At 41.3% G+C, this 12,777-nt stretch overlaps 2 protein-coding genes across 2 annotated transcripts in view; both read left to right on the forward strand.

Annotated features, from left to right (window-relative positions):
• Positions 1 to 9,314, forward strand: part of LOC116705418 (homeobox protein Hox-D4b) — a 16,158-nt gene extending 6,844 nt beyond the window's left edge. The window contains exons 5-6 of the mRNA XM_032541593.1: positions 7,316 to 7,553; positions 8,261 to 9,314. Coding sequence (XP_032397484.1) covers positions 7,316 to 7,553; positions 8,261 to 8,586 — 564 coding nt within the window. The 3' untranslated portion in view covers positions 8,587 to 9,314. The remainder of the gene's footprint in view (positions 1 to 7,315; positions 7,554 to 8,260) is intronic.
• Positions 9,315 to 11,604: 2,290 nt separating this feature from the next.
• mtx2 (metaxin 2) overlaps positions 11,605 to 12,777 on the forward strand; it is a 5,579-nt gene continuing 4,406 nt past the window's right edge. Inside the window, exon 1 of the mRNA XM_032541594.1 lies at positions 11,605 to 11,845. Within this exon, the coding sequence (XP_032397485.1) occupies positions 11,806 to 11,845 (40 nt within the window). The 5' untranslated portion in view covers positions 11,605 to 11,805. The remainder of the gene's footprint in view (positions 11,846 to 12,777) is intronic.

Consider the following 12,777-nt stretch of genomic DNA (forward strand, 5'->3'; position numbering starts at 1 on the left):
TGTGTGTGTGTTGTGTCTTAATTTACAGTCCTAATGTGCGGCTAGGCTACTACTAGTTCGCTGGTCAGTCCGAGACGGTGCATGTGTTCCCACCAGGGCTGGAGGTCGCAGTTAATGTCTAAACCGGGTTAAAGCTGCTCTCAGCTCGGCTTTGACCCGGCAGCGGGCCGGGGGCGGAGGGGTGAGCCGGCGGTCAGCCTGTCTAAGATGAAAAAGTGAAACGACCCCGAGAAAGAAAAGCCACATCTGAATGGCTTTATATCACAGACCCAACTCAGAATGAGAGGCCAATATAGTTGGAACATATATACAAGAAATGGTCTAAAAGGATGTTTATGAGATAATCTCTTTACTGAGCCGTTTGTGGTTAGGCCGAGGCTATATGACCCGTTGAAATCAGAACTGAGGTCCGTATGCAACACTATACAGAAAAAAAAAATCTATAAAGTGAAACTTCAGGCCGAGCTAGAGAAAGACATCATATTCGGCTATAGGCTAAAATCCGTAAGTAGAGAGCCATTCGTCCTAAAGTAGGCTATCGGTTGCTAGGCTACACGCTCACGTTAATCAATACGTTACCAATAATTGAAAATGGACAATTAAACGGCAGCTACAGGCTACATAAATTAATTAAAATTTTAGACGTAGCCTAGCAGCAAATCATTTCATTCCTGATATCTGTTAAAATGAAATGCGTGGACAATATTTATTTCTCACACTTTAACCCTTCAATTCCCAACTGCCTTTGCACAACAATAATGCATCCAGAGAGAGAGAGGGAGAGAGACCAGTGAAACAATGGGCTCGCGACTCCCGCAGGCCGCGTGAACTCTGGATGGTCCCCAGCTAGCGCGAGCCCCTGCCTGGCCCTGTCCAGCGCGAGGACTAATGAAACGGTGAACCAGCGGTCAACGCTTCTGATTGACCCTCTCGCGACCTGATGGCAGCTAGGCTACATTCTTAAAGAAGAATGCGCTTTCAAAAAGCGAAACACCACTCCGTTGTTGGTGTTGCCTCTAAAAGGAGTCCGCCAAAGTTCAGAGCTAGGGAACGCCATTCAAAAGATGTAAGCTAATGATTCCAGTATTCAAACCCCTATTCAGCAGGAGAGTTTGGGCTGGAATCATTGTGAAAAATGAAAGTTTTAGGTCAAAGTCCTTTTTTTTAGCCAAGGCATGGATTAATAGTTCTAAACTGAACAGATGTTTAACCATTAGTACTTGTATCTGCAAATATGGGCCCTGAACTCACCATTTCAAAATGTTAAGAACCAACGTTTGGCTTTAAAACATCTTTTGCGTTTACTTTTCCTATGGCTTCACAATGAAACCGATCTTGTTTTACATTGTACGCTTTGCTGATCTTCTCATTTCATGCAACCCAAGCTCTTTTGCAACGGTTCAGACCACAGTTTTCGCCAGCCCCTCACTCAATCGGCCGTGGGAATTTAGTAAATGTAAACAGCAAAAACGAGTCCCTGCCAGAGCTCAGGAAAATGCCCAAGGCAAGAACTGGAAACGGACAATCTCTGTGGCCCCGAGACCAAAACTTACAGTTACCACACGCTCAGCACCTCGTTTTGAGATGTAAATGCAAGTAAATGTCAGTCACTTCTAATAATATATTACCATGCGTGAATAAAGACATAAGGAATAGATGATGATGTTGCCTTTTGAGCCTGGGTATTGATATATAGAGTGGGATAAAGATCAAATACATAATCTTGATATTTGTACCCAAAGACAGAGAGCATACAAAGAGACAAAAACAATGATGACAACACCAACTATGTCTGTGATATCAGTCATATTGGTAAATGTGCCTTTAATTGCAGATTGCCTAATTTAAATTTAATCATCCTTGAATATGTTTTGGTGCTTCCAGTGGCCAGCAGACGACAGATGTTGATTATAAAACATCTGTAAGGGCTGGGGACCATCATAAATGTATTTCAGCTGCAACTCAATTTTGACTTGTCCTCAGGGCCATGTTCTTTCAAATCTTTTCGACTGTCTCTTTTGTTTTAGTCCAATCTGAAGTCCAGGCCAAGTTCGTAAATTGCCATTAGCCCCCATCTCAATGCTGGACACGTTGGCACTGCGGCTGCTAGCCTGTAAACAAGCTGGTGGCTTCTTTAGAAACTTTGGCAGGTGACCAATTATTCTGTCCTCAAAACTGAGGTGGCTTGTGAAGAAGTGAAAAAGTTCGATTTACCAACTGCAGTGGCCTTGACACCTTCCTGGTTGTTATCAAATGTTTAAAATGAAGAAAAAAAATGAAATACATATATATACTGTATGTATTTCTTGTTTTCACAAGGCTTGTTCAAACAAAATGAGGCCGTCAGTAACAAACTGTATCTTAATGCATGTTTCTCTTCTGTGGAAGCAAATCCTTCATTTCCACTGTTTTTACAGGTCTGTTTACACACACCTTTTTCCAATCCAGTCTACCTCGATGAAAGAGCTATCGGTGCTTAAATACCACTACGGCCACACATACTTAGAAATGCTCTTGCAGTGCTGAACTGAATGATGTATTATGATGGAGAGTGTTCAAGAACCCTTTTACTGTCATTAAATTACGAACATGGCTCCTTTTAAAAACAGATTAAAACAGGGTAATAAATAGAGCTCTGTGAATAGATATAAAAAACAGAATACATCATTTCCAGTGGAATATTTGTCCGTACAACTATGTGATGTATTGCACTTGTAAATTAATAAATAGTATTGCACATTTGCATTGTAATGCACAGTTTAGTGGTGTTCAAACATCTTTACATGATTACAAAGCATTTCTGATACTTCTCTATGAATACAAAGATGTGAGACTGTCGCTGGGACAAACTCATCCACTGGTGTGCATTCTTTCATTGGCATTTCACTGGTTACACCATGTGCTATTACAATCAACCTATAGCTTCCTTTCCAGTGGAAGAGCAGCCACTTTTGCTAATTTACTTCTGTAAATCTCTCTTCCACTGAGCTACAAGACTGATTTCATGCACATATCCCAACCCAATGTCCACCGCGTCCACAATGCACTGATGCAGGCGGTTCTCATGAATCATTGGTACACATCGCTACTAAGAGTAACGCAGTGTAATTTGTATGTATTCCACGTTTTTATCGCTGTATGCACCACGGTAACTGTTGGATGTACAAGACTGCTGTGGTCCGAGTCGGGAGGAGGTCGGTGCGGATGGTTGGATCATAAAACACCGCGTTTTCGAGCAGGGGGAGCGGATTTCATGTCCCGGGGAAAAAAACCTGAGATTCACCCAGGAAACGTGTGTTCATGTCTCAGGAGTATACTACCCACCGTCTTTTGTTTCTAATGTTAACTAGTGGTTTTGGTGCCTAAACTTAACCGTCGTCACTGGATGACTGTAATTTTTGTTGACTAAACTTAACTGCAGCGGCCGTTAAAGGACCGTCCCCTTGCGTTGCACTGTACCCGGCTTCCAGCCACCTTTTGTTGGCTAAACTCCACTGCATCAGCCTCTGAAACGACCGGCACCTCACAGTAACAAATACCCTGCTGAAACATTTTCTCGGTTAAATGTAACTGTAAACTCAACTGTCATGTGACCGGTCGCCACGTGACCCGCCGACAGTCACCTATTTTCATACGATATCAAACAAATCTTTGTGCGTAACTTTACGTATTTCATACAAAACTGTTCATGAGAATGCATTCACTACGGAGGCTGCCAGTTGTCTAGATAAAAGGCTTTCTTACTTACTGTAATTGCACTTGTGTATCAAAATGAATGTGGTGTACCTTAATGAGTTCTTGATGTCAAAAAAGCTACATTCTACAAGCCCCATTAATGGTTTCAATAAATTATACAATGACACTGACACATCATGTTTTACAGTGAAAACATGCACAGCTTAAAAATGAAGGGATGTGTTGAATGATAAGTCACCGCAAATCCAACTACAGAAATCTCTGTGGGAACATGTGAGTGTAAATCTCTGTCAGCAACAAAAAGAAGTCATCAGCAGCCAGCCGTGAAGTGAACCTTCGCCTATACATACCCTGTAGAACCGAATGTGTGTGGAGCTGCCGCAGTCACAGATTGGGTTCTAGGGGAGTCTATGGGTGATGACTAACCATCGATCAAATTCAAAGGAAGAGAAATAAAAAAAACTGACTTAACGGTGCTTTTGCTTCTGTGGTCCTGCTCTCTTTCACACTTTCCCAGGGGCTGACAGTTGTCTGAGTAACTGCAATGAGGTGATGGGGAAGTACGGTCACGTCACACTTTGCTATTTGCATCCAAACTGATTTGGATCAAATTGAGTGGGATGGTTTTGCACATGGAAGGTACACAGGATACGATCTGATTACACCATGGATCTAATTCCCTGGTAGCAATAATGTTTGCTCAGTTGAGTCTTGATTAAGAAATCGATTAGGTCACATTACAAAGCTTGAACACAGAAATAAAGTGAACAACATGGCTTGCTTTCTCAATGATGTATGTATAAATAGCTGTAGCTAAGTATTTAGTCACTCTTTGTTTCATTTTTCAGTACACACACATCCACATTTACACGGCTGATGACACAGACTACACACCTAAAATCCAAAATTACCTTTCAGTTTATTTTCTTAAAATAAATAACTTAAATTTGCTGGCATTTGCGTTTCCAAATTGTTGTTATTGACAGCTCACGGTTATTTTATCTTGCTGCCATAAGTCTGATAACAAAGCTTTAAATAATACATAAGTGGCTAAAAATCCTCCTTGTATTAGAAATCCTCCTTTCTAATTCAAGCAGTCAGGTACAAAGGGCTTGAAATAGGTTTAATATCATGTGTGGCTGTTGCTGATGCTACGCACCTGTAACCCCGTCAAGGAAAGGGTTAAAGACACTGACCCCCCTACAGGTTGGATGCAGAAATGTCCCATTATGTCTCACTGGAACTACAGATCCGTGACCCGATCTGGCCAACTTGCATAGTGTGGCTATAGCCGGTAGAGAGCTGCAAAGCGAATGCAGAAGTGCCGTTAACCCTGTTATAAGTTGAACTACTGAAACACTTTTAGAAACATTATTTTAAGGTACAAAAAGTGCTCTAGCATTTAGTTGCTTGAACAGAAACGTAGTATTGGCCAATCGGAGGTGGTTGTGCCAGACTCCCGCCTCTGGCTGAGTTTCTATCTAATCAGAGGGAGACCAGGAGACGGTTGTGAGGTTTAACGTTGGTAGTCCCCAGAGAAGAGGTTGGTCATTTAATGGCGCAGATTAGAACCCAAATTGAAACGTAAGCAACTAAAATTGCTCAATGTTAGAACATTGTGTCAAATTAGTTGTTATTACTGTGACTTATAAAGGGTCAAACACTTTTGCAAGCCACTGTATCCGCGCCACATTATCATTAGGGTCTGAGCCCCCCTAAAGGTCTAAACCTAGAATCGCCCCTGCAAGCTGTTAATGTGCACGGGCTTCTCAGTGCAGCATTGCAAATGGTGCTTTGCTCAGTTGCGTCTCAGTGGAAGTTAGTAAAGAGGAGCAAGGGACTCACTCGTTACCTAGGTTTTAACGTTAAAAGGCTCTGTGCCTATGAAACAGAAGGATATTTTTCTTGACATACAAATGAGATTTAGCCACTTTATCTCCTATCTGGTAGCATATCAGTCATTATATGTGATTCATTATGAGCTTTTCGGAACAAATGACTCATTAGATGAGATAAATTAAGCTCTAATAATATTTAGTTAACATGTAGCCTACTGTACTCTGTCGGCCATAATCATCTTCCGCATCAGCTCCTGTAACACCTAAGCCAAGCAAAACCGTTTTCTTCCTCCTCTCTTCATTAGAGTTTTATTACAGGGTATATTAGGCAGAAGTAATACATCCCAGGGCTTATTAAGAGGTTTTGGCTGAACATCAGAGCTTCATCATCCTTAGAGTGCAGCTGCCGCCAAAGCAGAAATCCTCATGAAATCCTGAAGGCTATAAAACGGATTTATGGTTAACTCTTCACTGCAAAGATTATTTTTGTGGACCCTGGTGTTTGTGATTCAGCATTTTGGACATTTTTCATTTTAGAGAAAGACCAGATATTTACGCATGAGGTGCGCACAGAATACAAATCACCCTCCTGATTATTCGTGGGATGGCCTACATTTAGCATATTCTCACTTATCTCTTTCACGTTTTGGGTTTTTGGATTCAGCTTAATTCGCTTTCATTTTTCAGCCCTGTCGCATTACTCTCTCGTTCGACTGACTTTCGCATCATTTTTTAAGCCAAGCAATGCTTTTAAAAGCCGAGTACGTGGTGGTGAACGGGACACCTCGGGCTGACCCCGGCCTAACAAAGCCAACTACTAGTCACTGTCTGGGAACCTTTTATCTCATTCTTTTATTGGAGACCTTTCTGACCGGCCATGTTTTGTTGTCCGTCCTTTGACTCGCCACAAGGCCAAATATGGCCCCGCAGTCCCTCAATATGGGCGAGATTAATTTTTCAGCTCGGGCCATCTGTGTGGGGGTAAAAGTCAGTCAGCTAAAAGTCATAAATCTACAGTCCGTGCGTTTTCAATAGGTGCTGTGTGTGGGAGGGGGTGGGGAGTGCATGGCAGATAAAGACACACGATTAGATAGGCTAGATAGATTAGATAGATAAAAAGATTAGATAAAAAGATTATATATATATAGATAGATAGATAGATAGATAGATAGATAGATAGATGAATAGATAGATTAATAGATAGATGAATAGATAGATAGATAAATGATCGCTAGAGAACAATCTATGAAATTAATTTAAGTGATAATTAGGCTTATCTAATGGCAAATAACGTTATTTTTTCAGTCCACAAACATCTCTTCTTAACCATTTTTCCCCGCCAGCAAAACTTCATTAGTCCAACAATGAACATTTTTTTCCCTTCAAATTATCCCATTACGTCTGACATAAACAACCCCAAGTGTCCTCTCTCATTGGCTGGCCGCAGGGTCACGTGGCCCGCGCGGCCGTCCGTCTATTTGACAGCCGCAGGATGGCTTGATGCCAGAGGGGGAAAAAGAGACAGAGAGAGGGGAGAGAAAGAAAAATTAGTATTCTCCTACTAGCCTCGCTATAAATCAATCATGGAGTCCTACGTGGTGAGCTGTAAATACGCTGAGCCGCAGTTCCCGCCTTGTGAAGAAGATTACAGTAATTTTAGTGACCAAGGGGGGTATTACAATAACCCCCAGGACAGTGGTAGTTATGGAAGGGGCTATCAGCCCGTGCAGCCCCCTCCGCCTTCATACACACCACAACAAACCGACTATCACTCTTTGCAGGGCCACCACCGGGAGGATGGAGAGGACCACTCGCAGCACCAAGGTACTCCCTTCCCCGGATACAGAGAGACAAATGCCCCGGGTAAAGAGTCGAGGTTCTCCGTCGGTGACCTGCAGTGCCATGCCTGGATGACCTGTGCAAAGCCCGCTCAGGTGCAGAGGAAAACGGCCTGCCAGGGAAAAGAAAAGCCGCCTATTGTTGTCTACCCGTGGATGAAGAAAGTGCACATCGCTCATGGTGAGATAGAAAGATAAAAATCTCATCTTGAATTCACAACCTCTCAGTTTCATTTCTGCATCGTTTCAGTTTGTCTGATTCCTATGTTTACATTTTCTTGTCTGCTCTTAGGCTACTCTCACTTCTTTCTTTCTTTCTTTCTTTTTCCAGTGTTGTGTCCATTTGTGAGCATCGTTTTTGTTGTCGAGTTATTTATGATCTCAGTGAGAGTCAGGGAGAATTACAACCCCTATAAAGTTTTATGGCCCTGCCATTGTGTGTGTGTGTGTGTGTGTGTGTGTGTGTGTGTAGCGTGTGTGCAGCGTGTGCGTGCATATGTGTGAGTGCGTGCGTGTGTGTGTGTGTGTGTGTGTGTGTGTGTGTGTGTGTGTGTGTGTGTGTGTGTGTGTGTGTGTGTGTGTGTGTGTGTGTGTGTGTGTGTGTGTGTGTGTGTGGAATTGTTTGCCTCTGGTGTGCAACGCTGCGGTTAAACGAAATCCTGTAAGTAAAAGTAAAATAAAAAATATTTCTTCGACAGACAGTAATTATGACCAAATGATAATAACTGCAATCATGTTTCATTAAAATTTAAAAAGAAATGCAAGTCTGCAGGCTAATTTAATTTCTTTTATGTTAATATGCTATTATAGGCTCATCCTAATAAATGAAAATAGAATGAGTGAATCGAAATCAAAAGCATAGGCTGAATGTATTTTTTTTTTAAACAGTTAATCCGAACCACATGGGCCCGGAGCCAAAGCGACTACGGACGGCCTACACGCGCCAGCAGGTTCTGGAGCTCGAGAAGGAGTTCCATTTTAGCCGCTACCTCACGCGCCGCCGCCGGGTCGAGGTGGCCCACACGCTCTGCCTATCCGAGCGCCAGGTGAAGGTGTGGTTCCAGAACCGACGCATGCGCTGGAAGAAAGACAACAAGCTGCCGAACACCAAAGGAAGGAGCAAAAATAAGAAGGCAACGGACAACAATAACAGCAGCAGCAGCAGCAGCAGCAGCAGCAGCGACAGTAACGTGAAGGCGGTGATAACCGTCTGAGAACAGAAGCAGAGTTTGGCCGTCAGAGGCAGCCATGTTAGCACCTTCACTCCAAATCTGATGTCTGACGGTGCTAAGCTGATCCAGGGGGACTGAAACAATTTTAAACTGCTTTAAAAGTGCAGGCTATCCATCTATAGCTCTAAACAAGGCTTTCAAATTCGTTAATGTACTTTGCCTTACATTTGAACTTTGAAGTGTTTTTATTTTTTCTGTTGTGTAGCGGTTCCAATTTCAGTTTGATATTTCATTCATTAATTCCTGTTTTGAGTCTTACATTTAGATAAACTTCAAGGTTGATGGTCTGACATCTCTCTGGAGAAATTGGGTAATAGCTCGGATATAAAGGGCGCATGCCTATTTGGATGGGCGGATTGTGTCTTTTGGAGAAAGAAAAAACAGGGTTTTATTTCTACAGGGTAAACTTTATACAGGGTTTTATAATAGCTACCTAAAAATTAAATTAGCCTAACTTATGAATATGCACATTACCAAAATGTTGTGTCCACAAACTGGCGCTTAACGGGGCAAAAGAAGAAACAGAAGACCGGACACGACGGCTGACTTGCAGAATAGCTGATGTTTTAGCTTTTATTTTGTACATAGAGGAGCAACCAAAAACAATACACATTTAGGATACGTAGCCATATCGAGCAGAATTTTTCACTAATTTAGGGGAAAGTTTTGCATTTTTACACACGCAGAAATGGATAAATAAATAATTAAAAAAAAAAAACAGCCGAATTGGATGTACAGGTTTTTAATGCACGACGCTGACTGTAAATCCAACGTATTTTCTCAGGGTTACAGGGTTTTAACGAACACACCTTTATGAAACGTTTGTTGTTTGATTTAGCACCGAGAGGTTTAAAATAGGCTAATCCTCTATGAAACAGCATATTGTTGCATGTTCAAAGAATATGTTCTCTCTTTGATTCCAGTTTAATATGCTATTGATTTCTATTATAGCCTACGCCAGTACTTATTTGTTTTTATTATTATTTAGAAGAAGCATTGTATTCTTTGTAGCAAGCGTCTGTTCTTTTGTATGTGTTAATCTTTGAAAAAAAGAAGAACTCTTTGTGTATGAATTTTATAAGTGGAAATGTTTTGATAAAATACTTCACGAAAAAAAGATGTTTCCAACTGCGATATTCCTCTCTCACACACACACACACACACCACACACACACACACACACACACCACACACACACACACACACACACACCACACACACCCACACACACACACACACACACCAACCACACCACACACACACCCACGTTATAAAAATGCAACACGATAATTTATATTCTTCATCTACAAACAAAGAGTCAAAAAACTATGCATAAAAGAAGCTCCTTTTACTGTTGACACATCAATACATGTGCATGTGTACATTGTTACTACAAACCCTATTAGAGTGATCATCTGTAACGTAGACGATCTTTGTTGTACACGCGTAATTTAACTTAGCGTCATGCCACTTATACCTAGTACCTAGTACGTGATAAATGTGAAGATTTCCCTCCACGAGGATTAAAAATGTTCACTGAATTATTCTGCGGATAAACGGTGATCCATAACGTTTAATCATTAGAGCGACAGTTTGTTTTAACGGCTCTCTGTCTTTAGCCAAGATCACAAACCGTTTAGCCAAGAGAGCAGCCTATAAGGGCTTTAAACATGGTAGACACTGTAGCATTTAACATAGGCTATCAGTCATTATTAGCCAGTCGGAGGATCTTATGCAGTCCTGTGACTTGTATGCTCATTTTACGCATTGATTACGCACAGTGCAGGGCTACTTAAGGTCAAAGAAATTCTGTGTGTGTGTGTGTGTGTGTGTGTGTCCGGGGGGGGGGTTGTTGGTGATTAATTGGTGGCTTCCGGTCGAGACGCGGTAAAATGTGCAGGAAAGGCACAACGGGGCAACATGGAATATTTCACATGCTGGAGATCCTCCACATAGCTGACCAGCCAACAGACGTCAACATATTCACTCACAAACGACAAGTTTTGGATAGTCTGCATGTCTGCAATTTGAGACAGCAGCAAAATGTAACTGACAGATCTATTTGGTTGATCAGGCTATATTTTGTGATAGCCTTTTTATAAACGTTTCCAAAAAATTAAAAAAAAAACAACAACATATACGCCTATTAACAATATGTTGTTGTTTTTTAAACTCCAGTGAACAAAAATAATGAAAAATAAACTTGACAACAAAGATTGCCAGTGTGCAAATAGGTTATATTTCCGCTGAATATATTTCCACTTGCATATATTTTATCATTAATTGTGCTTGTACTCTCTTTATTGTAAACATCTCTTATTATATTTTGTAATGGCAGTAATGCATGTGTTTGCGCTTGGTGGACGTTATTCATGTAGGCTTGTGTATATCACACAAACCTTGATCTCTGCAGTCTGACTGTGGTGAAGCAACAACGTCCCCGGCTGGTTGCACTACGTACTGCAGCCTGGAAGAGAATTAAACAAAGAGCATGTAAAATAAGACTTAAACAAAGAGCATGTAAAAAAAGAATTAAACAAAGAGCATGTAAAATAAGACTTAAACAAAGAGCATGTAAAAAAAGAATTAAACAAAGAGCATGTAAAAAAAGCTCCATCTTTCAGACTGACAAATTGAAACAAATACACCCTTTAGATAGGCAACTTAGGCTATTTGTGATTTGCTATAGGCCCACAGTCCCCTGGATTAGGGAAACGTGGGATGTAATTAAGATGATTAACATTGATTGCATTAGTGTCCGGATTGATTATTAAATAACATAATTACTCAAACAAACCAGCAATACCCACCACTGTTTGCAAAGCGGTGGTAGAGACTGGTTCAAAAACACGACAATTTTGAAGGTAGAAATTGCGGTGGCGTTGTACTGGACTCCATTATGGGGTGTTTTTTTTACAATCTGTTTACACTGTCAACACACCACAGACTGTTGAGAAATTTCATTACGACAGAGAATTAGATAATACACACACAGCGACTGCAGCAAACAGTTGTCTCCAGCTCAGGCGTAAAGCGGAACTAAATCGTTGTAATATTTACTTCCCGGGACATTAATCGCGGGCGGACCAGTCGGTGACTGCACAACAAGCACTTGCCCTTAAACCTGCTTGTAGTGGAATTGACCCTATCTGTCATTATAGTCACTTATTATTTAGCGATTACGGACATATCAACATCACAATGTCTCTGGCGGCAGAGGCTTTCGTGTCGCAGATGGCAGGTAACGTGTTGACTTTACACAGCGCTTCTGTTATTGACTGTTAAGATAGCTTTAGCCAGCTAACATCGGCTAACGTTGACAGCCATGTAGCTAGCTTGCATTCGTTAATTACAGGTAAGTGACAGTTGTCGTTTAACACAGCTGTTCAACCATTACAGCGAAGGTCTGCTCTTGTCCACCGTTATCTGTTTATGTAGCAAAGACTAACGTTAGCTCGGTTAGCCTTGCTCCCATACGAGACTGTAACGTTAACGATGCACTAACTAACGTTACGCGTCCTGTATGGCTAACCGAGGGTGACACTCACTTCAGGAATGCAATGCAAATAAAGTTGTTTATTGGATTAATGTGAAAAATACAAACCCAATAGAGGTCTAAGAATTTAAGCAGGAACAGTTCAGGGGGAGTCCATAGACAGTAGAAGAAATGGACACACACACACAGCGACGCCATAGACTTCTACGGAGGCCCGTGAAGGATATTAGAAGCACTTTTCCGGTGATGGCTGAGCGTTACCGCGCAGCTTTAAATTGAGCTTGGTGACGTAATGTGACGTGAGCAACCTGTCTGAAAGTTGTAAGTCTTCTAGTAGCTGTGCCAAGAAAAATCTGTCATCCGAATCTTGCCGAGACGGAGAGCGTAGGTATATGTTAGGAGATAACATAGGCACAGGGTAATTATTACTAACTAAAATGCTAGTTAACAATTGTTTTTAAATGTAAACAGTACTGTAAGTCAAAACAGCTTTTCCTGATTATATGGTAATTTCTCTGTGCGACAGAGTCACAATCATTTTACAAAAACAGCTGCTATGAGGCCATGATGTGAGATACAAGGTAACAGAACCTTTTTATACATTGTGTTTCTTAAGTAATAAACAATGGGCAGATAGTCTTTAAACGCTTGAGATGTAAAGTTATTTCCTGTCAAAG

The sequence above is a fragment of the Etheostoma spectabile genome, chromosome 17 (genome assembly GCF_008692095.1).
Source record: "Etheostoma spectabile isolate EspeVRDwgs_2016 chromosome 17, UIUC_Espe_1.0, whole genome shotgun sequence".
In the NCBI taxonomy this organism is placed as follows: Eukaryota; Metazoa; Chordata; class Actinopteri; order Perciformes; family Percidae; genus Etheostoma; species Etheostoma spectabile.